This window comes from Saccopteryx bilineata, chromosome 7, assembly GCF_036850765.1.
Source record: "Saccopteryx bilineata isolate mSacBil1 chromosome 7, mSacBil1_pri_phased_curated, whole genome shotgun sequence".
NCBI lineage: Eukaryota > Metazoa > Chordata > Mammalia > Chiroptera > Emballonuridae > Saccopteryx > Saccopteryx bilineata.
This window is the reverse complement of record NC_089496.1, coordinates 61,098,081-61,125,159: the sequence shown is the minus strand read 5'-3', so window position 1 is coordinate 61,125,159 and position 27,079 is coordinate 61,098,081. Positions and strand designations below refer to the sequence as shown.

Here is a 27,079-nt window from a genome sequence, read left to right as displayed (position 1 = left end):
TGGGGACAGCAGGGACAGCGGCCCAGCCCAGGCGGCCCCTGTGGTGGGGACAGCGGGGACAGCGGCCCAGCCCGGGCGGCCCCTGTGGTGGGGCGGGGACAGCGGGAGCCAGCGGCCCCTGTGGTGGGGCGGGGACAGCGGGAGCCAGCGGCCCCTGTGGTGGGGCGGGGACAGCGAGGCCAAGCTCGGCGGTGGGGACAGAGCCACGGAGGTGGCTGGACCGCAGGACGGCGCAGGCGTGCACTTCTCCGCAGAGCCTGCGTGGCCGGCTTCCCCGATGTCGTTCTCGTTGCTGTCTAACTTACCAGGTCTAGTCACACTTTTCACGTGGTCCTTGATTGGCCAGAAGCCCTTCCTGCTGCTGCTGCTGCTTCTGGTCCAGTTGGTGCACTAGAGAGAACCCCAGAGCCATCCCTCTTCTCCCGCAAACATGTCAGCACGTGTCCCTAGTACAGACCTCGTCTCAACAGCGTGGCTGTTACGTCTCCCAGCAGGACACGCAGCAGCTCCCCCGGGCTCTCTCGTGTCCACTGCTGGTGCAGACACTCCAGCCTCCTCAGAACTGCCTTCCACAGTCGTTTCTGAGCGTTCCAGCACAATCCGGCCCACTCCTCACGTGTGGGTGACGTGGCTCTGAGGTGTTTCGTGGCCTGGAGCCGTTTCAGTGCTGAGCTTGGTCTCTGTCCTGTGGGAAGCTGGGCGGCCCCTTCCTCCCCCTGTGTGCTGAGCCGAGGGACGGCCTGGGGCCTGGGCTGGTCTCAGCAAGCGGTCCCGCTGGCAGGGCTGCCTGTCCACCTCCACAGGTCGGGTTCTCTGTCTGTCGTTCGTCTGGTGCTCTAACAGCCAGAGAGCACCGTCTCTACCCCTCAGCACAGCTGCATAGTAATGACTCTTCTATTGGTCCCATCCAGACGTTCTAGCTGTTGTCTGTTCCATACCAACTCCAGTTCTTCTGTTTAAATAGGAAAGGCTGGATAAAGGCTTGGTACTTTCTCTCTTCCCTCTCTCTACCCTCTCCCTCTTTCCTCCCCCTTTCCCTCTCTCCTCTCCCCCCTCTCCCCTCTCCCCCCTCTCTCCTCTCCCCCCTCTCTCCTCTCCCCCTCTCCCCTCTCCCTCTCTCCTCTCCCCCTCCTCTCCCTCTCTCTCCCCTCTCCCCCTGTCTCCTCTCCCTCCTCTCCGCTCTCCCCCCTCCCCTCTCCCCCTCTCCTCTCCCCCCTCTCTCCTCTCCCCCCTCTCTCCTCTCCCCCTCTCTCCTCTCCCCCTCTCTCCTCTCCCCCTCTCTCCTCTCCCCACTCTCCCCTCTCCCCCTCTCCCCCTCTCCCCTCTCTCACTCTCCCCTCTCCCCCCTCTCTCCTCTCCCCCTCCCCCCTCTCCCCCCTCTCTCCTCTCCCCCCCTCTCTTCTCCCCCCTCTCTCCTCTCCCCCCTCTCTCCTCTCCCCCCTCCCCTCTCCCCCTGTCTCCTCTCTCCCCCCTCCCCTCTCCCCCCTCTCTCCTCTCCCCCCTCTCTCCTCTCCCCCTCTCTCTTCTCCCCGCTCTCCCCTCTCCCCCTCTCCCCTCTCCCCCTCTCCCTCTCCCCTCTCCCCCCTCTCTCCTCTCCCCCCTCCCCTCTCCCCCCTCTCCCCTCTTCCCCCTCTCTCCTCTCCCCCCTCTCCCCTCTCCCCCGCTCCCCTCTCCCCCTCTCCCCTCTCCCCCCTCCCCTCTCCCCCCTCTCCCCTCTCCCCCTCTCTCCTCTCCCCCCTCTCTCCTCTCCCCGCTCTCCCCTCTCCCCCTCTCCCCTCTCCCCCTCCCCTCTCCCCCCTCCCCTCTCCCTCCTCTTCCCTCTCCCCCCTTTCTCCTCTCCTCCCTTTCTCCCCTTCCTCTCCTCCTCTCTCCTCTCCCTCCTCTCCTCTCCCCCCTCTCTCCTCTCCCCCTCTCTCCTCTCCCTCCTCTCTCCTCTCCCTCTCTCCTCTCCCCCCTCTCTCCTCTCCCCGCTCTCCCCTCTCCCCCTCTCCTCTCCCTCTCTCTCATTTCTCTCTCCCCCTCCCCTCCCCCCCCTCCCCTCTCCCCCCTCCCCCCCTTTCTCCTCTCCCCCCTCTCTCCTCTCCCCCTCTCCTCTCCCCCTCTCCTCTCCCTCTCTCCTCTCCCTCTCTCCTCTCCCCCTCTCTCCTCTCCCTCTCTCCTCTCCTTCTCTCCTCTCCCCCCTCTCTCCTCTCCCCCTCTCTCCTCTCCCCCCTCTCTCCTCTCACCCCTCTCTCCTCTCCCCCTCTCTCCTCTCCCCCTCTCTCTCCTCTCTCTCTCTCCTCTCTCTCTCTCTCCTCTCTCTCCTCTCTCTCTCTCCTGTCTCTCTCCTCTCTCTCTCTCTCCTCTCTCTCCTCTCTCTCTCTCCTCTCTCTCTCCTCTCTCTCTCCTCTCTCTCTCCTCCCCCCTCTCTCCTCTCCCCCTCTCTCCTCTCCCCCTCTCCCCTCTCCCCCTCTCCCCTCTCCCCCCCTCCCCTCTCCCCCCTCTCCCCTCTCCCCTTCTCTCTCCTCTTCCCTGTCTCCCCCCCTTGCTCTATCAGTTTTCCGAGTGGAGAGCTGGTACCTGGTCCTAGTGAAGGCGACTAGGAATTTGTTGAGCTCCTCACCGTGGTGAGCTCATGGGCCGTCTTGGGCTTGGTGCCACCCTGGGGCTTGAGCGGACCGTCCCTCAGGTGTGTTTTCTGCCGGCCGGCGGCTCCCTGAAGAGCCGGGTCCGTGTGGTGTGAGCGGAGTCTGCAGGCACACCGGGTGCCGGTGGAAACCCTTCCCCGGGAGTGGCGCTGCCCCCGCAGCCACCTCTCGCGTGTGCCCTGTGTCCTGCACGGGCTCAGTGTGGCTCCTCTCCGAGGTGGGCATGATGGTGCGCTGCTGCCGGACCTACGAGGAGGTGTGCGAGGGGGACGTGGGCAAGGTGCTCAAGCTGGACCGCGACGGGCTGCACGACCTCAACGTGCAGTGCGACTGGCAGCACAAGGGTGGCACATACTGGGTGCGCTACCTGCACGTGGAGCTCCTAGGTGAGCCTGCCCCGCCCGTCCCTGCTGCGCCGCGCGAGGGCCCCCGAGGGCCGCTGCTGACCACGGCGTGTGCTTGGACCTGTAGGCTACCCCCCGCCCAGCTTCCCTTCGCACATCAAGATCGGAGACAAGGTGCACGTCAAAGCCTCGGTCACCACCCCGAAGTACAAGTGGGGCTCCGTGACACACCAGAGCGTGGGCGTCGTGAAAGGTAACGCTTCCCGGGCAGGTGCTCCCAGGGTGCGCTCTGTCGGCAATGGAAACTCACTGTTTCTTATGTTTCCCATTCACGGACAAGGAAAGTAAGTGTGAGGAAAGTGTGACAGATAGGGTTGGTGTGTTGAGATGGGAGCACACCTGTAGGTGAGGGCCGGGCTCACTGACCCATCGCATCTCAGGAGGGTGCAGACCCTGGGTGGTCTCCTAGGCAGTGTCCCACGGGACCCGGGCGGTCTCCCGGGCAGTGTCCCACGGGACCCGGGCGGTCTCCCGGGCAGTGTCACAGAGGACTGACGGGCTTTGTGCTGGGTATTTTGGGGAGAGTGCAAGGAGGTGAGGTCCTTCTGACAGTGGGTGTTTCAGGTGTGCTTTCTAGAAGGCCGGAAGAAGTTACGATTGGCAAGGAGGCGGCCGCTCACGGCAGCCGGGACGGGGCATTGGGTTGTTTGTGGTTTGGATTGACCTGGACTTGGTCAGAGGTGCCTGAGAGGGTTCTGTCTCTGTTTCGACCTGTCGGTCACGGGACTGTGTCTGGCACCATCTGTACCCTTGTCTGTCCCATGTTTTTCTCAGTGGCCAGCGCCCTCTGCCGGGGGCTGTTTTTCTCTTCCTCGGGCTTTATAAACATGTGGGACTGAATTTAAGAATAGAAATGTGCAGAGGAGAGGAGTTAGGGACTGGAGACACACCTCTCCTGAGTTTCTATTTAATGTAACATTGAGATTTTAGAGCAGGCAAGTGGCATACTTGATATGGTATGTCCTTAAACAAGTGGATGGATGAGTAGTTAAATGTACAGGTGCTTTGATTGTATCTGTAAACTTGTTTGTCATCATAGAGAGATCCTGCTTTGTTTCCTTTCCTTTGAGCCTGGTAGGAAATGGCTACCCTCTCACAGCTGAGATTCGAAGAGGAAGGGGGTGGGTGGGGGTTGAGGGGGTGGCGCTTCCCCAGGGGGTGGGCGCCCCCCAGTGGGTGGGCGCATTCTACAGGTTACTTAAGAACAAATGACCGAGTTAACATGCACTTGAGGTTAATATGTTTCTTAAGAGGTTATTAAAAGCTTTACAGATCAAACAGGCCAGTTTCAAAAATAGAAACTTGGTTTGGAAGCGAATGCTTTGAGTAGCAGAGTGCACCACCCAAGGGCAAGAGGTGTTTTAACACTATCAACATGACTTTTATTCCTGGAGGTACAGAGAGGGTATTTGATACAGTGTAACTCAAATCAAACAAACTGTACAGTATTGGGGGAAATCTCAGACAAACAACAGTAGAAAATAGACTGCAAGGAGCCTCCACTTACTGATGGACCTGGCTTCAGCACTGGTCGCTGCTGGCTGGCCAATCGCCAGTCGCGGCATTGCCGCCGCCCTCACCACCACCAAGAAAGCTGGAATGCCCACTAGTGGGCGGGAGGGACCAGGTTGACCAGCGCTGCAAAAGTGGACGGTTTTTATAAAAAGGTTCGCCATCACGGCTCTAGAGAGACGCTCTCCTTGTGGAAGATAAGTCGGTACAATGTAACATCACATGGGGAGATACAGTTTCAATTTTACTTTTCGGCTCTTGTTGGTGACAAAGGTGTTTCTGGCTGTTTCTGTCCTGTCCTAGCTTTCAGTGCCAACGGAAAAGATGTCATTGTCGACTTTCCCCAGCAGTCTCACTGGACGGGGCTGCTGTCAGAGATGGAGCTGGTGCCCAGTGTGCACCCGGGGGTCACGTGAGTGTTTCTCTCGACACTGCTAGGTTTGTTTGGGGGGGAGGGTCTTTTTGGGGAGTGGAGTTTGGTAAGCGATGGTGTCTTTTTCTGATCAATTCAATGGGTTGTTTTAAAAAACAGGTGCGACGGCTGTCAGATGTTTCCCGTCAATGGATCTCGATTTAAGTGCAGGAACTGTGATGACTTCGACTTTTGTGAGATGTGTTTCAAGACCCGGAAACACAACACCAGGCACACGTTTGGCAGAATCAACGAGCCAGGTAACATCGCCTTTCGCCTGGAAGTGTCCCGCCAGACGCTCCCCGAGGGGTCAGGGAGTAAATCTTAGCCTCGTATGGGTGGACTTGAGCTCATGAACTGGTGCGGAACACCCTTGGAAGTGTCCCGCCAGACGCTCCCCGGGGGGTCAGGGGAGTGAATCCTAGCCTCGTGTGGGTGGACTTGAGCTCATGAACTGGTGCGGAACACCCTTGGAAGTGTCCCGCCAGACGCTCCCCGGGGGGTCGGGAGTGAATCCTAGCCTCGTGTGGGTGGACTTGAGCTCATGAACTGGTGCGGAACACCCTTGGAAGTGTCCCGCCAGACGCTCCCCGTGGGGTCAGGGGAGTGAATCCTAGCCTCGTATGGGTGGACTTGAGCTCATGAACTGGTGCGGAACACCCTTGGAAGTGTCCCGCCAGACGCTCCCCGGGGGGTCAGGGGAGTGAATCCTAGCCTCGTGTGGGTGGACTTGAGCTCATGAACTGGTGCGGAACACCCTTGGAAGTGTCCCGCCAGACGCTCCCCGGGGGGTCAGGGGAGTGAATCCTAGCCTCGTGTGGGTGGACTTGAGCTCATGAACTGGTGCGGAACACCCTTGGAAGTGTCCCGCCAGACGCTCCCCGGGGGGGTCAGGGGAGTGAATCCTAGCCTCGTGTGGGTGGACTTGAGCTCATGAACTGGTGCGGAACACCCTTGGAAGTGTCCCGCCAGACGCTCCCCGGGGGGTCGGGAGTGAATCCTAGCCTCGTGTGGGTGGACTTGAGCTCATGAACTGGTGCGGAACACCCTTGGAAGTGTCCCGCCAGACGCTCCCCGGGGGGTCGGGAGTGAATCCTAGCCTCGAATGGGTGGACTTGAGCTCATGAACTGGTGCAGAACACCCTGTGGAGGAGCCGTTAGTAGCTCCTTGGGTTTGAACACGTGCGCATCCTCGGGGGAGAAGCAGCTCTGGGCGGGCGTCTCTGTGTGTGGGGGGTGCCGTCTCTGTGGGGGGGCCCCGCGGCCCAGGCTCTGACCCGGTCTGATCCCACCCCCAGGACAGTCGGCCATCTTCTGCGGCCGCGCGGGGAAGCAGCTGAAGCGGGGCCCCAGCAGCCAGCCGGGCACTCTGCTGGACAGCTGGGCCCGCATGGTGAAGAGCCTCAGCGTGTCGTCTTCCGTGAACCAGGCGTCGCGCCTCATCGATGGCAGCGAGCCCTGCTGGCAGTCATCGGGGTCTCAGGGCAAGGTAGAGGCAGGCTGGGCGCTCGCCAACGGCTTCCCCCAGCGCCACCCGAGAGCTGAGGGCCTGTGCGCTGACCCGGGGTGCCCGTCTGCGCTCCTTCTGCACTGTCATTTACTCTGACTGCACCACCAGTCCTCGCTGTCAGAGGTCTGAAACAGTGTAGCCGACTGCTTCTCTCTGACTGGCCCAGGAAGTTCTTCCTCCCGTGTGAAACAGTGTAGCCGACTGCTTCTCTCTGACTGGCCCAGGAAGTTCTTCCTCCCGTGTGAAACAGTGTAGCCGACTGCTTCTCTCTGACTGGCCCAGGAAGTTCTTACTCCCGTGTGAAACAGTGTAGCCTACTGCTTCTCTCTGGCCCAGGAGGAGTGGCAGGAGCGTGTTGTTCTTACTCCCGTGTGAAACAGTGTAGCCGACTGCTTCTCTCTGGCCCAGGAGGAGTGGCAGGAGCGTGTTGTTCTTACTCCCGTGTGAAACAGTGTAGCCGACTGCTTCTCTCTGACTGGCCCAGGAGGAGCGGCAGGAGCGTGTTGTTCTTACTCCCGTGTGAAACAGTGTAGCTGACTGCTTCTCTCTGACTGGCCCAGGAGGAGCGGCAGGAGCGTGTTGTTCTTACTCCCGTGTGAAGTGTTGGTTCACAGTCTGCTCTGATGACAGGTGTCCCTCATACGTGCCGACGCGCACGCTGACCTGTGGAGTGCTGTCGTATGTGCACTCCCGTGTGGGTGACGTCCGGGGGACACGCAGGTTGGACTTGGAGCGAGGCACTTTCTCTCCGTCTGGACCTTCGTGTGTCCTCTGACCCACTGCTGGGCGGGTGTCAAGGGGCCCTGGGGTGCAGCCTGAGCTCACTGTGTCTCCTGAGCAGCGACAGAGTATAATGCTCTGCTTTGCTGGCCTGAGGGCACATCTGTCTCACACTGTGTGTGCACGTCACAAATCTCACGTAGATTCAGGCTTCAGTGGTACTATTTTAGTAGCTAAAACGTAGCTAAATTTTGCTAAGAATGCTTTTTTTTTTTTAAGCATTGGATTCGTTTGGAGATTTTCCCAGACGTGCTTGTTCACAGACTGAAGATGACCGTGGACCCCGCGGACAGCAGCTACATGCCCTCCCTGGTGGTCGTGTCAGGTGCTCCTTATTCAGAAAGCGTCTTCTGGCATCAAGGAAAAGCTCCTTGTGTGATCCTTTATCTCTCTTTTTTCTTTCCTAGGTGGAAATTCCCTAAATAACCTCATTGAACTGAAGACAATCAACATCAACCCCACGGACACCACGGTGTCCCTTCTGAGTGACTGCACAGAGGTAGGCACAGCAGTACTCCGGGGGGTGGGATGCCAGTGACAAGGAGGGGACCCCTTTCGCCATGTCTGTACAGATTGTGAGTCCATTTCCCCCCTTCGTGACCTCTGCCCCTTCCTGGTGGTAATCCATATGTGAGCAGAGTTGTTCACGGATCATAGGGCTCCTTGTGCTGCTTTCTCCACCTGGTAGAGACTCGGACATCTTCGTTAGGGTTTAAAACCGTGAACTACCTGACATTTAACTCCTTTCTCAATACCCCTCGGTTCAAGAAAGCCAGGAGACAGGCTGGCCGTCGTTCCGGGAGGCTCTCCTGAGTGTTTGTGTTAGTGTGGAAGCCAGTGAGAGTCCCTGCCCGGGGAGCTGACTTCTTGTGAAGGCACGCCCTTCTCAGATGTGCCGCCCCGGGGTGACACAGCCCCCGGACCCTGTCCCACACGTCCTGCGCCCCCCACAGGCCTCTGGCGCGTCCAGGCCTCGCGAGCACAGCCCCCGTCGTGTGTCTAGTACCACAGGTACGTCGAGATCGCCATCAAGCAGTGCCGGAGCTCAGGGATCGACTGCAAGATCCACGGCCTCGTCTTGCTGGGCCGCATCCGCGCCGAGGAGGAGGACCTGGCGGCCGTCCCTTTCCTGGCGTCGGACAACGAGGAGGAGGAGGACGAGAAGGGCAGTGGTGGGAGGTGAGGCCCGCGGTCCGGGGCGGGGCAGTGGTGGGAGGTGAGGCCCTCGGTCCGGGGCGGGGCGGTGGTGGGAGGTGAGGCCCTCGGTCCGGGGCGGGGCAGTGGTGGGAGGTGAGGTCTGGGGCAGGGCAGTGGTGGGAGATGAGGCCCTCGGTCCGCGGCGGGGCAGTGGTGGGAGGTGAGGTCTGGGGCAGGGCAGTGGTGGGAGGTGAGGCCCGCGGTCCGGGGCGGGGCAGTGGTGGGAGGTGAGGCCCTCGGTCCGGGGCGGGGCAGTGGTGGGAGGTGAGGCCCTCGGTCCGGGGCGGGGCAGTGGTGGGAGGTGAGGCCCTCGGTCCGGGGCGGGGCAGTGGTGGGAGGTGAGGCCCTCGGTCCGGGGCGGGGCAGTGGTGGGAGGTGAGGCCCTCGGTCCGGGGCGGGGCAGTGGTGGGAGGTGAGGCCCGCGGTCCGGGGCGGGGCGGTGGTGGGAGGTGAGGCCCTCGGTCCGGGGCGGGGCGGTGGTGGGAGGTGAGGCCCGCGGTCCGGGGCGGGGCGGTGGTGGGAGGTGAGGCCCGCGGTCCGGGGCAGGGCAGTGGTGGGAGGTGAGGTCCTCGGTCCGGGGCAGGGCAGTGGTGGGAGGTGAGGCCCTTGGTCCGGGGCGGGGCAGTGGTGGGAGGTGAGGCCCGCGGTCCGGGGCGGGGCAGTGGTGGGAGGTGAGGCCCTCGGTCCGGGGCGGGGCGGTGGTGGGAGGTGAGGCCCTCGGTCCGGGGCGGGGCAGTGGTGGGAGGTGAGGCCCTCGGTCCGGGGCGGGGCAGTGGTGGGAGGTGAGGCCCTCGGTCCGGGGCGGGGCAGTGGTGGGAGGTGAGGCCCTCGGTCCGGGGCGGGGCGGTGGTGGGAGGTGAGGCCCTCGGTCCGGGGCGGGGCGGTGGTGGGAGGTGAGGCCCTCGGTCCGGGGCGGGGCGGTGGTGGGAGGTGAGGCCCGCGGTCCGGGGCAGGGCAGTGGTGGGAGGTGAGGCCCGCGGTCCGGGCACTGCCCCTTGCAGAGTCTCACCTTTGGAAGCAGGTGTTCGATCCTGTGAACCACCTGAGAGTGGTTCGACACCCGTAAGGACATTAGACGACTTTCGTTGAGTTTTCAAAACTTATTTGATTTAATTCTAGGGTAATATTTAATGGAGAAACATATTATGTTAAGGAAAATACCGTTAAAAAAAAGGGAAATAGAAATATTTAAATTTTCTACCTGAAATATCACAGTTCATACTTTAGTACAGTGGTGGTCAACCTGGTCCCTACCGCCCCCTAGTGGTGGTTAACCTGGTCCCTACTGCCCACTAGTGGGCATTCCAGCTTTCATGGTGGGCGGTAGCAGAGCAACCAAAGTATAAATAAAAAGATGGATTTAACTATAGTAAGTTGTTTGATAAAGATTTATTCTGCCAAACCTAGTGAAAATCCAACATAAAGTACTTGGTAATTATTATTATATGCTTTAACTTGCTGTAACTGCTTTATAAGTTTTACAAAGTAAAGTTACTTCCTTCTCTACTTTATAAATCACCATTACTGTGGAACCGGTGGGCAGTTAGAAAAGGTTACTGCTAACAGAGATACAGAAGTGGGCGGTAGGTATGAAAAGGTTGACTCCCCTGCTCTAGTCTGATGTCCCAGTAGTATTCTTTCTCATCTGTCCCGAATGAGTTTCCTGTGGAAACAGGATGGTGTGGTGTATGTTTTACAGTCCTCTTTGCTGAACATTTTATTGTTTCAGGTTCAAGAAAGCTTGGGTCCCTTATAAAGTCAATATCGAGCAGAATCTTGCCTGTCTAGAACCTGGTTTCTGGAAGAGCCTGGGGTTTCCATCGTAGTTTGTAAAAATAGAGCAGAGCGCACAAAAGCCAAGACCTCAAACACACAGGAAGCCTGTTCTCAGCGCGTGACGGCATACTGTCAGCCGGGCTGTCTGACACTGTCTCGTGCGCCTGGTGGTCCGTCCAGGTTGAGAGCGGGAGCACTCTGCTGACTGCGCTGTGATTCACTGGGGGCGGGGGGGCGGTGTGCTGCGCCAGGTGGTGGGGGGAGCCTTTGCCCGCAGGCCTCCGGGGGGCTGGGAGGGGGTATCAGCACAGCCGGCCCATGTGCTGGGCAGAGGGTGTGAGGGACGAAGGTGGCATTTGCTTTGGGGCACATGCCTGTGTTAGAGCGCTTCAGAGATCCTGTGGCGACGCCTGTTATATTATTTTTTTCTCCCCTCCCAAGTGAGAAGGGAAGGCATAAAGACAGACACCTGCATGCACCCAACTGGGATCCACCTGGCACGCCCACCAGGGGGCGATGCTCTGCCCATCTGGGGCCATTGCTCTGTTGCAGTAAGAGCCATTCTAGCGCCTGAGGCAGAGGCCATGGAGCCATCCTCAGTGCCCGAGCCAACTTTGCTCCAATGGAGCCTCGGCTGCGGGAGGGGAAGAGAGAGACAGAGAGGAAGGAGAGGAGGAGGGGTGGAGAAGCAGATGGGCGCTTCTCCTGTGTGCCCTGGCCGGGAATCGAACCCGGGACTTCCACACGCCGGGCCGACGCTCTACTGCTGAGCCAACAAACTAGGGTTTATTTTTTTGTTTTTAAACATGTTTTAATGCTGAATTTTTGTCTTTTCCCTCTGGTTAGCCTCATTAGAAAGAAAGCTGCAGGGTTGGAGTCGGCGGCCACAATAAGAACCAAGGTGTTTGTGTGGGGACTGAACGACAAGGACCAGCTTGGCGGGCTGAAAGGCTCTAAGGTACTCCTCTGCCTGCAGTTTGTGTCACTTGTCACCGCGTGCCTGAGCGGGAACTTTGCTGTGCCTTTGTCCCCGAGGCCCAGCCACAGCCACAGCCACACCTCTTCCACAGTTTCTGCGGTGGTTCTATCTTCTATACATTGTTTCTGAAATTGACTTTTCTAAAGCAGTTCTGACATGAATTCACATTGTTAAACTTAGTTTCTGAAAGGCCTCTGTATTTTTGGAAAAGGCCTCTGTATTTTTGGAAAATGGTGCTTTGTAGAGACAGCTGCCTTAGTACTTCTTGAACTAGAAAAGACTTGATAAGCACAGAGGACACTTATAGACGATGATGACGTTTGTATTGCTTTTAACGTATAAGGTCTACCAGAAAGTTCTGTCCGTTTTTGGAATAAAACAAAATACAAATTTTTCTTACCGTCAATAAACTTTATTAAATAATATATTTCCACACCAATCCTATCTTCCGAATATGGTCGGAAATGGTTTGCTGAGCTGAATTAAGTCTTTCTGCGACCTCCGATGTTGTCAGAAAAGGATCTTGCTCCAACATGGTCTTAACAACATCATCATTGATCAAAGATGGTCGCCCAGAACGTGGCTTATCAGAAAGGTCGAAATCACCTGTTTCAAATTTTTCGAACCATCTTCTGCATGTCCTATCAGAAACTGGACCTTCACCAAACACTTTCAATAAATTTCTACATGCTTCTGTAGCATTTCTTCCTTGTTGAAATTTGTATACAATACAGTGGCGTAAATGAACTTTATCAGTAGTAGCCCTGGGTACACTATCGCTTCACACATTAGACGAACGTGAATCAACATTGTTTTAGTTAATTTGCTACGTCAGTATGTATACATTAAGTGATAAAAATAGGCACACATGTGCCAAATAAACATGTGCTTACGTGTCGAAACTTGTGATAGGAACGGACAGAACTTTCCGGTAGACCTTATATAAACATGTTGCTCACCGTGAACAAAACCGTGTGCAGTGCTGCTGTAGGGGTGCAGGGTGAGTGCGGGGTGATGCAGAGTGGCCATGGCAGAGGGTGCCTCAGTGCTGAGTTCACGTCCCTGTGTCCCTCCACTGAGGAGCCACAAAACCCCTTTCTGTACATCTCGGGGCCTGCAGACACTTCCTCCGTGAGCGGCCCCATCTCAGGACCTCCTCTGCCCTGCTCTGCAGAGACGCTGAGCAGGAGCGGCAGACGTGTCTCTTTAGTCTCTCTCAACCACAGTGCATCTGTATCTTCACTTGAACGGCCCTGGGTCCTCAGGGGGGCAGCAGGCAGGGAGCCCTGCGCGTCCGCTGCGGTTGTGGTGGCAGCCTCGGGAGTCCCGAGGGCGAGCCCTTGTGCAGTGAGCGCGTGCAGGGTCGACGTGGCGCTCTGGTTATAGCAAAAACCTTTTCCCCCAGCCAGTAGAGGTCATGTGACAATTTCTGACACACGGGGGTTAGAAGGGGCTTTGGGAATTTTAAACTTACATGGAAAGCTAATCCTGTGATTTGTCAGAGATGTCAGAATAAATAACAGCAGGACATGACTGGGAATAAGAGGTCGTCTACCAGGTGTGTGTTTGTTTCCTTACACTACATGTGTTTTCTTTGTCACCTGTAACGATGGCGATGTTTAAACATGCTCAAGTGGAAAGGGCAGGGACTGGAGACCCTGGACCAGCAGTTACCAGCAGATGATTGTGTCTTTGTCTTTATTCCTGCGCACCTAGACCTTTGCTTACCTTAAAGTAAATCTCAGTACATCAACTCATCTTTAAAATGTGTTAGTGTGTATCCCTAAGAGAAAGTACACTGGTACCCTGAGATATGAGCAGACCAACATACGAGTTATTTTTAAGATACGAGCTGCAACTCTGTCCATATTTTTGTTCAAGATCCGAGTGAAATTCTGAGATACGAGTTGTGATTCGGGAAGCTGCCGCTAGTTGGCGCGTTGGCGCATGGGTCCAGTATTGGCAGTTTGATATACGAGTTGACTGACTTACGAGCTCGGTTACAGGACAAATTAAATTCGTATTTCAAGGTACCACTGTAACCTCTTTATTAGCCTCATCGTGCAAATGAACAGTAACTCCTTGTAGTGTCTAATAAGATTACTTATAATTTGAAGACTGTAAGTAAGACTATCTTTTTTTTCTTATTTTGCTTTGATAAAATATCCTGTTCTAGATAAAGGTCCCTTCGTTCTCCGAGACACTGTCTGCCTTGAACGTAGTCCAGGTGGCCGGTGGTTCTAAGAGTCTGTTTGCAGGTACAGTTACTCTAACATCGAAAAGGGGGTACGTTACGCTTAGCTAAAACGAGAGTTGTTGCGTTGTGAGAAGTGAGTCCTGACCCCACTCTGGTTCCCACAGTCACCGTGGAGGGGAAGGTGTATGCCTGTGGAGAAGCCACGAACGGCCGGCTGGGGCTGGGCATGGCCAGCGGCACTGTGCCCATCCCGCGGCAGGTCACGGCGCTCAGCAGCTACGTGGTCAAGAAGGTGGCTGTGCACTCAGGTACCTGCCCGGGGGCGGTGCTTGGAGGTGGATCAGCCCGGGGCCCTTGAGTGAGTTTTCTAAGGTGTCCTCATAGTTTTTTTCAAGTTTGATTTAGTTATTACAGAATCAAATTAGAAAACTAAATCTCCACTTGGCATTGAGTTTAATTACTGTTTCACCACGAGGCTTTTCTGGGGGGGACTGAGAGCCTGCAGCCGGCTGGGGCGTGGTCACAGTCCTGAGGGGCGGGGCTCCCGGCCAGGGCGAGCCCGAGCGGAAGTGTCCGGGCAGAGCAGGCCCTACCTGCTCGGGACAGTACTGTGCTGGAACGGCTCCACTGTGGGGTGGTTTCTCCAAAGCTCGATGGCCCTCGCACTTGGTCATTGCCTGATCACAGATACACTTATTTTTCTTTCTCCGTCTGAAGATAGCAAGTATCGAAAGTCTAGGATTTAAACTTTGTGGTCTAATAAAAGTGCACTTGTTTCATGTATTTGTCCCCCGAAACGTCAGTCCTGTGTACTTAGCATATCCCATACACGTTCACCGGGTGCGTCCCACAGTCCAGGAGCAGCAGGTGGTTACTCTGAGGACTCTGTCTGAGGACTCTGAACCACGTTGACAGTCACCCCTGTGTGTTGTTGCAGGTGGCCGGCACGCCACGGCGCTGACCGTGGACGGCAAGGTGTTTTCCTGGGGCGAAGGTGACGACGGCAAGCTGGGACACTTCAGCCGGATGTAAGGGCCCTTCTTTCATCACTTGCTGACCAGAGCCTGTGCCTGGGGACGGTGGCGAGTGCCTTCGGGCCGTTACTGTGTGGGGAAGGAAATAGAGTGCGTCGTTGATGAAAACAGAACTTAGAATGTGTATTTAAAAGCTGTGAGCGGCACTTGGCCTGACGTGTGCTATAGGAAGCTCGGTCATGCGCAGGTAGATAGGTGTACAGGTGGGGTGTGGTGTAGACGCTCCTTCCTTCCTCCTCCGCACAAGCTGGGCTGGTCACGGGCGCTGTCCTCCCGCCCCAGGAACTGCGACAAGCCGCGGCTGATCGAGGCCCTGAAGACCAAGCGTATCCGGGACATCGCCTGCGGCAGCTCGCACAGCGCGGCCCTCACGTCCAGCGGGGAGCTCTACACCTGGGGCCTGGGCGAGTACGGCCGGCTGGGCCACGGGGACAACACCACTCAGCTGAAGCCCAAAATGGTGACTGCACGCTGCTGCCACTCACGGGGCACCGACTGCCTGCCGGTGCCCAGGGGAGGCGGGCGGAGCTCTGGGACGGGGCCGCGTGGGATGTGGGTGCTGGCCTGGGAACAGCGGCCTCTCTGCGCGGCTTCCGCCCGAGCTGACTCCGCGTCTGTTTGTGGCTGAGCAGGTGAAGGTCCTCCTGGGCCACAGGGTCATTCAGGTGGCCTGCGGCAGCAGGGACGCACAGACCCTGGCGCTGACGGACGAAGGTGAGCCACCCGGACCTCCCGCTGGGCAGCTGGGCGGGCGAGGACGCAGGAAGTGCTGGCTGACGAGTCCCCTCACGCCCAGGTCTGGTGTTCTCCTGGGGCGATGGTGACTTCGGGAAGCTGGGCCGAGGAGGCAGCGAGGGCTGCAACGTCCCCCAGAACATCGAGAGGCTGAACGGTCAGGGGGTCTGCCAGATCGAGTGCGGGGCCCAGTTCTCCCTGGCGCTGACCAAGTCCGGAGTGGTGTGGACGTGGTACGTGGACCCCGCCGCCCCCAGCACTTTTACCCCGGCTCATTCAGCCTGGGGTCAGGGGTGACTCTGTCTTGTCTGGAAGGACAGAGCAGCGGGGGCCCCTGTGTCCTGCCTGTTGAGATGAGGTTTCCGTGGAGGGTCCCTTCTTTCCCAGAATGCCAGAGCCCGCTGACCCACTTGGAGCGGGGACAGGTCTCATTTATTTGATCCTGAGAACACTCCTATCTGTTTCTTTCGAAAGCTGATTCTGTTAAATCAGGAAGGAGCGGGGCACCCAGCGGACCTCGGACAGTGATGGGCCTTAGCTTGCGTGTCGGAGGCAGAGGCAGCTGGGGAAATGAGGACACCAGTGGGGGGCTTGTAACAGGCATTTGCGGTGGTTGTTTCTTCAGTCTATGGAAACTGACGTCAGCACGTCAGTCCCTTGAGTGAGAAAGCACACGGAAGGAGCTCGCAGGCAGAAGTGACATGCTCACCGACAGCCTGACGTCCACGACCGCGGGCGCTGTGTCCCAACACACTGGGCGGGTCCCGGGGGCGCTGCCAGGCCCTGCCGGCTCACTGTCGACCTCCCGCAGGGGCAAGGGCGACTACTTCCGGCTGGGCCACGGCTCGGACGTGCACGTGCGGAAGCCACAGGTGGTGGAAGGCCTGCGGGGCAGGAAGATCGTGCACGTTGCCGTTGGGGCCCTGCACTGCCTGGCGGTCACGGACGCCGGACAGGTGAGCTGCGGGGTGGCACGGCCGGGGCGGGAGGGCAGCTGGTGACGAGAGGAGGTGTGTCTGGGAACTTGGAGACCCGGGCGGTGGGCTGTGGTTGCTGCGTGCGTCTACCCGGTTCTCAGCGGCGGGGGCGCCCAGAGAAGTGTCCCCGAGGGACTGCGTGTGCTCTGGTGGAGTGTGCCTCCCGACTCGGGGTCCCCGGGGCGTGGGGGGAGGTCACTCCGGCAGGCACCCCCACTGCCGAGGCGCTCACGATGCTTCATGGACATCGACAGCTTGCAGAAGGTGCACAGAGTTCACATAGGGACAGTTGTCCTTGTCAGGTGGTGGGGGCGCCCAGGGGAGTGTCCCCGAGGGACTGCGTGTGCTCTGGTGGAGTGTGCCTCCCGACTCGGGGTCCCTGGGGCGTGGGGGGAGGTCACTCCGGCAGACACCCCCACTGCCGAGGCTCTCACGATGCTTCATGGACATTGACAGCTTGCAGAAGGTGCACAGACTGCACATAGGGACAGTTGTCCTTGTCAGGTAGTGGTCACTCTCCTGCCCTGACAGGCTCTTCAGCCATGACAGGCACGTGGATGTGGTGTTTTCAGATGAGTTGTATCTTCTAGTTCTGTAAACCCGAGAAGCGGATTACGTTGGTCCTCCCTTATCTGTGGAGGGTGCCCATGTTCTAAGACCCCCAGTGAACCGTATCGTATAGCAGGTCCTTGCATAGTGTTAAGTTTCGTTTCGTTTTGACATAACGCTGACGAGGAAAAGAAATGGGTTCCTGGCCGGGCCACTGGGACCCCGGTTCCCTCCTACGACCAAGGTGTGCATGGGGTTCCCTGGGGTGGCTGGATGGTCCTGCCGAGCGGCTGTGGGTGTGAGTGTCCCTGCCATGGACGGTGTCCTCGTGCCCTGAGCTGCCAGGTGGACTCTGCACTGCAGGAGACTGAGTCCTGTCTGCCGAGGCCTTTGAGAGCAGAACCGTGGACGGGAGCGCTGCTGTGCTCGTGCACTGAGCGTATGGTTTGTGGTCACTTTTCTTAACAAAATACGTAAAGGGAAAAATAAGTTACCACAGTGAGCTGGAGAGGAGGCCCTCCCTGGCCCCTCTCAGAGCAGGACATGAACTTGTTGGGGATTCGGATGTCAAGTAAACGATCGCTTAGCCTTTGGCAAGAGTGTTGAAGTGAGTTTGCAGAAAAGGTTCTGAAACATTGAGAAGTTCTGTTTTTGTTCTTCTCCTTTAACAGGTGTACGCGTGGGGTGACAATGACCACGGCCAGCAGGGCAACGGCACGACCACCGTGAACAGGAAGCCCACGCTCGTGCACGGCCTGGAGGGCCAGAGGGTCACGCGGGTGGCCTGTGGGTCTTCGCACAGCGTGGCCTGGACCACGGTCGACGTCGCCACGCCCTCCGTCCACGAGCCAGTTCTCTTCCAGACTGCGCGGGACCCGCTGGGGGCCTCCTACTTAGGTAACACGGGTCGGTGTGTTCTGCGGGCCCCGTGCACGGGCGCAGTGTCGTGCGTGGGGAGTGCCGTGTGTTCTGCGGGCCCCGTGCACGGGCGCAGTGTCGTGCGTGGGAGTGCCGTGTGTTCTGCGGGCCCCGTGCACGGGCGCAGTGTCGTGCGTGGGAGTGCCGTGTGTTCTGCGGGCCCCGTGCACGGGCGCAGTGTCGTGCGTGGGGAGTGCTGTGTGTTCTGCGGGCCCCGTGCACGGGCGCAGTGTCGTGCGTGGGAGTGCCGTGTGTTCTGCGGGCCCTGTGCACGGGTGCAGTGTCGTGCGTGGGGAGTGCCGTGTGTTCTGCGGGCCCCGTGCACGGGCGCAGTGTTGTGCGTGGGAGTGCCGTGTGTTCTGCGGGCCCTGTGCACGGGCGCAGTGTCGTGTGTGGGGAGTGCCGTGTGTTCTGCGGGCCCCGTGCACGGGCGCAGTGTTGTGCGTGGGAGTGCCGTGTGTTCTGCGGGCCCCGTGCACGGGCGCAGTGTCGTGCGTGGGAGTGCCGTGTGTTCTGCGGGCCCCGTGCACGGGCGCAGTGTCGTGCGTGGGAGTGCTGTGTGTTCTGCGGGCCCCGTGCACGGGCGCAGTGTTGTGCGTGGGAGTGCTGTGTGTTCTGCGGGCCCTGTGCACGGGCGCAGTGTTGTGCGTGGGAGTGCTGTGTGGTCTGCGGGCCCCGTGCACGGGCGCAGTGTCGTGCGTGGGAGTGCCGTGTGTTCTGCGGGCCCTGTGCACGGGCGCAGTGTCGTGCGTGGGGAGTGCCGTGTGTTCTGCGGGCCCCGTGCACGGGCGCAGTGTCGTGCGTGGGGAGTGCTGTGTGGTCTGCGGGCCCTGTGCACGGGCGCAGTGTTGTGCGTGGGAGTGCCGTGTGTTCTGCGGGCCCTGTGCACGGGCGCAGTGTCGTGCGTGGGGAGTGCTGTGTGGTCTGCGGGCCGTGTGCACGGACACGGTGTGCATGGGGAGTGTTGTAGCGCCCCTGTCAGTGGTCACGGTGTTGGGCATTCTGACCCAAAGCCACAGAATAGCTGTGGTGTCTCCGCTCTGATCCCTGCAAGCTGGAACGGAACTTCAGGAAGAAGTAGGGTGCTGATTCTTCTGTTGTGTGCATGTGCAGACAGAGAAGACTACAATAGTGCTTGAAATGTATGGGCCATGGGCCAGGCTGCATGGGTTTCCAACAGCTCTACTCGGGTGGAGTTGACATGCCACAGCTGTATGTCAGGAGACATGTGTGCACCTGTTCGCACAGTGACCATGTGCCCGGTCCCGAGTTTCCTCGTCTGCTTCCCAGGCCTCCCTGCCTCCCACCCGACTTGCTCTCTGTCACTGTGGGTCAGTTTTTATTCTGTAGGGCGTTTAACATGTAGAGTAATACAGGGTGTCCTTTTTCCATCTAAACCTTTTCGCTGAGCCTAGTTATGTCTGTCCCGTTCTCTGTACACGGGCCTCCCTCCCTCTGCCTCCTGCACTCACAGGCCCGCTGGACGCCCCCGGCCCCTCCCTCTGCTGAGACCCAGGAACCCTGGGCAGTGAGCTGGATGCCCCCGGCCCCTCCTCTGCTGAGACCCAGGAACTCTGGGCAGTGAGCTGGACTGAAGGCCAGTGAGGCTCTGCATTGTGACCTCTTGTTTCCTCTCGATTTGTGTCTCATTCCAGACGAGTGAAGGCAGCTAGCATAGCATTTTCCCAGCTTTCGAGTACACGTAACAGATTGTTGGAAGTGAATTCTGCAACAGTGTCTGTGTCATTTTGTAGTTACAGTGAACCTTTTCTGAAAATAGCTTCTTTGTAGAAATACAAATAAGACAAAACAAGTGGGTTTATCTTACTCTGGAAGATGAACTTGGTACCTCATCTGTGAAGCAGCAACATGCAAGATTCGGTTTGGAATGAAAATGAAAGAATAAACTGTAGAACTAGAACAGGCAGTGATCTCAGAGACTGCACCCCGTTTCTCGTCTGTTCCCCTAGGCGTGCCCTCCGACGCCGACCCCTCCGCGGCCAGCAATAAAGTCAGCGGCGCAAGCAGTGCTAAGCCCAGTCGCCCCTCCCTGGCCAAGATCCTCCTGTCCCTGGACGGCAACCTGGCCAAGCAGCAGGCCCTGTCGCACATCCTGACCGCCCTGCAGATCCTGTACGCCAGGTGGGCTCGTCGGCTGACCTCGGCAGTCTCGCTGTCATGTCAGCTGGGGCTGTCGTCGTTTTCTGATGGATCAAAGTCTCAAAGAACGTTGTATTACTGTCTTTATTTAAATACTGTGCGTTTATATTACATATTCCCATAGTTGAAATATGAGTCAGAAAACCAAGTTAAACAATATTCTGTTTATCTTTCTGGCCAGTAAACTCTCAGCACAAGTATTTGGGAGCTGAGGAAGACTAGTTGATAGTGATATGCAGAAATATTAATTTAAGACCACTTGTCTCCTTCTCTCAAACACTCCATGAGGCAGAGTTTTTTTTGGGTTTTTTGTTTTTTTTTTGTTTTTGTATTTTTCTGAAGTGAGAAGAGGGGAGGCAGACAGACTTCCTCATGCGCCCGACCGGGATCCACCCGGCACGCCCACCAGGGGGTGATGCTCTGCTCATCTGGGCCGTTGCTCTGCTACAGCCGGAGCCACTCTAGCGCCTGAGGCAGAGGCCACAGAGCCATCCCCAGCGCCCGGGCCATCTTTGCTCCAATGGAGCCTTGGCTGCAGGAGGGGAAGAGAGAGACAGAGAGGAAGGAGAGGGGGAGGGGTGGAGAAGCAGATGGGCGCTTCTCCTGTGTGCCCTGGCCGGGAATCAAACCCAGGACTTCCACGCACTGGGCCGACGCTCTACCACTGAGCCAACCGGCCAGGGCCGAAGCAGAGTTTTGATGGTTGGATGTTTTCCAGCACCTCTGCTGTTTTCTTACCCTGAGTGAGTTACTTGTCTTTTGGGGGGTCATGGTTACATACTGGATGTGTAGAAGTGAGGATTTATAGGAACACCAGTCTCAGACTAGAGGCCACACAGTTGCTGAGAGGATATTTGGTCTTTGCTGTGTCCTGCGAGACACCCTTGATATGCAGCTTACACACACGTCATCCTTGGGCTCTAACAGCAGCCAGGAAAGGTGTCCCAGGGAAATCTGAGGCTTATTCTGTTGTTACAACTGTGGGCACTCACATAAGATCAGAAGCAAACATTGTAGCTGTTAGCCAGTGGATACATTGTAGTCATGTTCCCTATTCTAAAACTCTTTCTGGTGTGTCCAGTAGACAGGAGGACAGGAGGGAGCCTGCCTTCGGTGCTTGCCTGCCTCCTGACTGCTGCCCTACTGTGGGCACCGCCGCTCACCCCGCCCCTACTGTGGGCACGGCAGCTCACCCTGCTTTCTCTCCTGACAGGGACGCTGTAGTGGGGGCCCTGATGCCGGCCAGCATGATGGCCCCGGTGGAGTGTCCCTCTTTCTCCTCCTCGGCTCCCCCTTCTGATGTGTCCGCCACGGCCAGTCCTGTGAACGGAGAGGAATGTGTGCTGGCCGCTGACCTTGAGGACAGACTGAGCCCCAGTCCGTGGCAGGAGAAGAGAGGGGAGGTAAGGAGAGGGGTCGGCCGTGTCAGAGCAGACAGGGTTGGCGGGGTAGGGGGTGTCCACCTCCTTCCAGTGGGTCACAGCACTCTGCTGCCTCCTGCTGGGATTTTGGCTGGACTTAGAAGATACCCTACTTCAAAGGATACTTCTTAGCACTTAAGTGGAACTAGACTTAAAAAAAAAGTTGCTAAAAGCAAGTCCACAGTCCTTTTGTCTGCCATTCTGAAGCCTGAAAGCCAGAGGTTTGTAACTTACTTTGGAGAAAATCCAACTAGAAGAGATGTGAGCTCTTTTTCATCTTCTTCGTGTTACACATTGTGAATATGAATAGGTTATCCTGGGAATACAGATGCCCTTGACTTGGCCGGGCTATCCTGGACCCCACGGGAGGTGGTGGCGGGGGTGTGGGCATCCTGTTTCCGTTGTAACACCCGGAATGTTCCAGCGGGCCGGGGCGGGGAGGGAGCTTCGAGAGAGGCTGTGGGAGTGGTGTGGGGAGTGTGCCGCGCGGATGGCTAAGACTTCCTCTTTTGTGCGTGCTGACACCAGATGATCTCCTCTGAGGATGCTGTGACCCCCTCCGCGGTGACCCCGTCGGCCGCCTCCGCGTCTTCCCGGCCGTTCATCCCCGTGACGGACGACCTGGGGGCTGCCAGCATCATTGCAGAGACCATGACCAAGACCAAGGAGGTCAGTGGGCGTCCTAAGGGTCTTACTTTGGGGCAGTCTTCTCCGTCTGCGGGAATCGTAGATGTGGGACGCGGAAGGGAGCGCATGGGCTCGAGCCCCTTTCTGCTGGGCCTCGGTCTGTGAGCACGTCTGCGTGGCGGTAGGAGCGGGGGCACAGCCGCCCTCCCCCTGCTCACTGCGCAGCCCTCCCCGCCCCTCAGTCTGCCCTTGTTCCTGACGCCCGGTGTGTGCTGTCCTGTGGGTCCTCCTGTGGGACAGCGTTTCTGTGTGTCCCTTTGGGGCGTGGGATCAAGGATTTGCTGCCATAGTAGTTAGTGCTGTTCAGCCTGCCACGTGGTAGGAGTGTCTGCCGAGTTTCTCCACTGGAGGGCGATAGACGTGGGTTAGTGTGTGTTCATGGGACGTAGATGCTTCGAGACCCGTGACCTTCCCCTCCCCCGTGCTGGCTGGCCCAAAGCAGGGACACTTTGTACTTGGCTGGGCTCTGTCACACCGTCCACCAGCGGTGGATGCCCTCTCTGGCCCACCTGCCCTGTCCACTCCCCTGCCACTGGACCTATCCTGTGGACGGACATGCATCATTTATAATGCATGAACTTGAGATTTTCTCTAATGCTGTTACTGCTGGCAAAGACATAATCACCTGGGGTAAGAAAATCACTGTAAGTTCAGTATCTGGACTCAACTTCTGATATTTGGTAGTCTCCTAGGCTGAGGACTTAATATAGAAATTCTGAATTTTGCAAAATTTTGCCTTGAGGGATGGCAAGATTTCTTTTCTAGCAATTTATTTATGAGACCTGGGCATTGTCCAGATTGTACCCCGAGAGTCCTATCATTTCGGTTTTGAGTCATCAATCACCACCAAGTTGTTGTTAGCGTTAGGCTGTAGTTGACCCTCAGCGGGTGCAGATAGTGATTTTCTGTTTTAGTAATTCCTATAGGCTTTTTCCTGTCACTTTAAACCCCCCTACCAAAACACTGAGTGCTATTTCAGGTGTAAGACCAAAGATGGGATGGAGGAGTAACGTGTTCTGCTGGATGTAGAAACTCGCTGCTCTCCCGTGAGGAGAGAGGGTGAACTCCACTGGCTGATTCCTCGGGTCTCACACAGACGGGGGAGCGGGGCCGGTTTATCTAAAGGGAGGAAGTGTTTGAGCTCAGAGAGCGTGGTTCCCAGGACCAACTTGGGTGGAGCCTGCAAATTGGAGGGTCCTGTTCCCTGTAAGGTTCCTTAGGATGGCGTGTACTTCCCCACATCATGTCTGTGGGAAGCATTGGCCTGGTGTTGCCAAGAGGCAGAAAGCGAGAGAGACTAGCAGAGGTGCTGTGCACCTCTTCTCCCTCTGACGAGCCTCTCTGAGGGAGACTGGAGGGCCTGGGTCCTCCCCCGTCAGTGCAGGCTCTCAGCAATGCCCCTCCCTCAGCTCAGACGCGGGGGGTCTCCCAGGTCTGATGGCTCCTCTCTTTCTGTGAACCAAACCCCATTGCCCGCCTCCCAGAGGCCCTTGTGTGTGTGTGTGGTGGGCAGCGGGGTGGGGGCCGCTGTCCTGTCTCAGGTGGGACACCTGCAAGGGTAGGGTGAGGCAGCAGGTGGCAGCTCCCTTCCTCTGCTGAGGAGGAGAGGGAGGTGTCATCACAAGGTCACTGCCACCAATCTGATGCCAACAGAAATCCCCAATGTGATGCGGTACAAAGAGAAACTTGATTCAAAGGGAAGCCCACTTATATTGGGAAAGGGCTCGTCCTAGCCCCTGATTGGTCCATGTTTATGCTAATGAGAAATCCAAATTTGCCTAGTTTGATTGGTACACATAGCACTGTCATGATTGGTCAGAATTGCACGTTCATCATGGGTCATTATGGAGTGCTCTGATTTGTGGGTATTATGGGTTGATTGGTTGTTATAGAGCAGTTCTGATTGGTTGATAAAGATACAAATGAGGATACAGCTGTGCAGCTCCAATTGGATGGGTCCAGTCTCAGCCCATTGGTCAAAATATAACCCTGGGAGTCCTTTATAAGAGTGGGCTCAGTGGGCAGGAGCACAGTGCTGGGCTAGCAGCCAGCCTCGGGTTTTTCCCTGGATTGTAGCACACATGTGTGTGTGTGTGTGTGTGTGTGTGAGAGAGAGAGAGAGAGAGAGAGAGAGAGAGAGGCCTCCATGAGCAACACCTGCTGGACTCTGGTTATGAATTGGAGCCCAGTTGACCATGAGGAGTCCCTCTTGGCAGATATATTTCTTCTCAAGATCCACAGAGATCAATGAGACTCATTTTTTTCTTCTTCAAAGAACCCAAAGAACAAGCAATTATGGATAATGTTATATGACAATGATTCGCTTCAAATAAGATTCTGGGAAAGAATGATGGAGAGGATCTAGGCAAAATATGCAAAAGTACTGAGTCAGTTTAGTTGATGGAAAGAACTCCCAGGCAGAGTTTACGGTCTTACGGTCGTGGTAGGGGGGGGTCACTTGGCATGACCTCATTCCTAGCCTACCCCTGCAGCAGACATCTGTAGGATGACCTTGGTCTCAGTATAAAATGTTATTTCTTTATAGCTTATGCATCCCTTTGGACAGAAGCTGTTATTAATTTGTAAAGTACTTAATTGGTTTTGAAAGCATAGTACCTGGTGGTGGAGATCTCAGAGGCCCGTCATTTCATTTCTTTTTTTTTTTTTTTAATTTTTTTTTTTTAAATTTTATTTATTCATTTTAGAAAGGAGAGAGAGAGAGAGAGAGGAGAGAGAGAGAAGGGGGTAGGAGCAGGAAGCATCAACTCCCATATGTGCCTTGACCAGGCAAGCCCAGGGTTTCGAACCGGCGACCTCAGCATTTCCAGGTCGATGCTTTATCCACTGCACCACCACAGGTCAGGCCGAGGCCCGTCATTTCTTAATCGGGCATTTCATGGTCTAAAATTTTTTAGAGTCCCTTATTTATCTTTGGGAGTCACGTATCCTTTGAGTTTATGGGTAAGCCAGTGACCATCTCTTAACATTTCATTCCTCATTTTATTGTTGGACCTTTTAGGATGTTGAAAGCCAAAATAAAACATCAGGCCCAGAACCTCAGTCCCTGGACGAGTTCACCAGTCTGCTGGTCTCGGACGACACCCGTGTCTTGGTGGACCTGCTCAAGCTGTCCGTGTGCGCCCGTGTGGGGGACAAGGGCAGGGAGGTGCTCTCGGCTGTGCTGTCTGGCATGGGCACCACCTACCCGCAGGTGAGCCACTGGTGGGGGTGGGGCCCTTACCTCGACAACGATGCTGCTGACACAAGACAAAACTAAAAAGTTACAGGTTTCCTATCTTCTAGTTTTTCAAGGCGAGTTACTTGGCATAATTCTGAGAGATTGGATGATGGTGCATCGTCACAAGCGCAATACTGATTTTTCACAAGTTCACTGCGTCTGTGAGAGGGAAGGATGGGGATGAGAACACGTGTGAGGCCACGATGCCCAGCGTTGTCATACACGTGCTGCTGGGCCCGGTTCTCGGCACCTTCTGTCACCACGGAGGGTCGGTGTTCCTTTTGTTGACAGAGGAGAAAGCTGAGGCCCAGAGGCTGTTTCTAAAGGACACACAGGGTGCTGGCGGGTGGAGAACGGGCTGGACCCTGAGCTCTCTGCAGGCCAAGCTGTGTCTAGGAGTCCTCTGTCCCCCTCCCCAGAGGCTTGCGGCCTCTCCTGGGGGACCGACGGGCTGGGCAGAGGAAGGCTCTGAGGCCTAGAGGACTCTGGTGGGCTGTGTGCTTGTGACGTGGACCAGGTTCCGGGGAGCCAGGAACAAAGGCAGGCTTGTGTCCAGACCACTGGCCCGCGGCACGTCCCCCCTGCCCTAAGGTTGGGATTCTCAAATGAGAGGGAGACGTTTGAATTGAAATAATGGTACCTAGACAGTAGTTATATATAGTCCGTTGTTTAGTAAGGTAATATATTTGTTACCTAAATATGAGGAAAACTAGGGGAACATATTGAGAAGTATAGAAGAGAGGATAGTTTTATTTTTTTCTAAATCTGAGAATTTGTAGGTTAATGTGTTACTCCTGTGATGACGTATTCTTGTCTGTTTCAAACCCTGTAGTCAGGGATTTTGTTGTCCCCAGTATTGACCACTTAAACGATGTGAGTCACTAAAAGTTTAAGATGAGATGAGGACATTGTGGCTTGCTGGCAGACTGAAGTGGGGCTGACCCTCACCATTCTGAGTTCGGAGCGCCGTGTGTGGCTGTGTAGCCCTGATGCTGTTTGGCTGGTGGCTGGGAGGCTCCTCTCACCGCTGGCCTTCTGCTTGAGCCCCAGTGCCTTTAGGATCTTAGCCGTCTGATTACCTCTCTGCTCCTTCCCTGGATGTGTGAGTTCCTGAAGCAGGCTGTCCTCACTAGGAAGTACTCTCGTCTTGGTGTGAGCAGAAACTGTTGTGGTCACAGCGTTTGGTTTCTTAGTTGCACATGTCGAGGGCTTCCTGCCCTGCTCCTTGCATCTAAGTCACCCCCACGCCTCACAGCCCCTCTGCCAGCCCCGTGCCTTCTTCACTGTAGAAGTGGGGAAACTGAGTCCTGATTGAACTAGAGTTCCCATACTCCCAGGCCCCCACTCGGCCACCTGTCCCTGCCAAGGCTCTAGAGCAGGGTGAGCGGAGGTGGCGTCCCAACGCCCTCCTGATTTCCGTCTCTGCTCCTCCCACAGGTGGCAGACATGTTGCTGGAGCTCTGCGTCACCGAGTTGGAGGATGTGGCCACAGACTCGCAGAATGGCCGCCTGTCCTCCCAGCCTGTGGTGGTGGAGAGCAGCCACCCGTACACGGATGACACCTCCTCTAGCGGCACTGTGAAGATCCCAGGTACGCGGGGGGACCGGCCTCGTTTCTGTGGTCATGTCCGTGGGAGCAGCTGTCACCATCGCATAGAACAGAATTGACAGAATTGCTTTAGAATCGCTCCCTCCACTTATCTAAACAAACTGTCCTCTTTTCAAAGTAAATGATGCAGAAAACCATGCGACGTAAATGTTTAAGTTACTGATTGCCAGGTGGATGCCTTGTCACCAAAACTCAGGTCTAGAAGGAGCCTCGAGACAGTCTCCAGAAGCCGCAGGTGCCCCTGGAAGGGAGGCTGCCCGCTCGGAGCCGTCCCGACTAGCACTTACGGGCGGTTCCTGATACCCACTGTGTCTTCTCCTAGGTCTCTTTTAATTAACAGTTTCCATCTTCTAAGTC

General features: G+C 56.8%; 1 protein-coding gene across 2 annotated transcripts in view; it reads left to right on the top strand.

The window, feature by feature from the left end:
* Positions 1-27,079, top strand: part of HERC2 (HECT and RLD domain containing E3 ubiquitin protein ligase 2) — a 124,085-nt gene that overhangs the window by 76,206 nt on the left and 20,800 nt on the right. Inside the window, exons 49-70 of one of the 2 annotated variants that reach the window (XM_066239227.1) lie at positions 2,845-3,013; positions 3,099-3,224; positions 4,847-4,955; positions 5,076-5,215; positions 6,254-6,444; positions 7,465-7,570; positions 7,653-7,744; positions 8,249-8,424; positions 11,065-11,176; positions 13,374-13,455; positions 13,559-13,702; positions 14,332-14,422; positions 14,711-14,888; positions 15,061-15,142; positions 15,225-15,396; positions 15,975-16,119; positions 17,361-17,586; positions 19,578-19,749; positions 20,981-21,170; positions 21,717-21,857; positions 24,895-25,086; positions 26,551-26,704. In XM_066239227.1, coding sequence (XP_066095324.1) covers positions 2,845-3,013; positions 3,099-3,224; positions 4,847-4,955; positions 5,076-5,215; positions 6,254-6,444; positions 7,465-7,570; positions 7,653-7,744; positions 8,249-8,424; positions 11,065-11,176; positions 13,374-13,455; positions 13,559-13,702; positions 14,332-14,422; positions 14,711-14,888; positions 15,061-15,142; positions 15,225-15,396; positions 15,975-16,119; positions 17,361-17,586; positions 19,578-19,749; positions 20,981-21,170; positions 21,717-21,857; positions 24,895-25,086; positions 26,551-26,704 — 3,190 coding nt within the window. Of the gene's footprint in view, positions 1-2,844; positions 3,014-3,098; positions 3,225-4,846; positions 4,956-5,075; positions 5,216-6,253; positions 6,445-7,464; positions 7,571-7,652; positions 7,745-8,248; positions 8,425-11,064; positions 11,177-13,373; positions 13,456-13,558; positions 13,703-14,331; positions 14,423-14,710; positions 14,889-15,060; positions 15,143-15,224; positions 15,397-15,974; positions 16,120-17,360; positions 17,587-19,577; positions 19,750-20,980; positions 21,183-21,716; positions 21,858-24,894; positions 25,087-26,550; positions 26,705-27,079 lie in introns of both variants that reach the window. The other variant, XM_066239228.1, reaches the window with a different exon arrangement.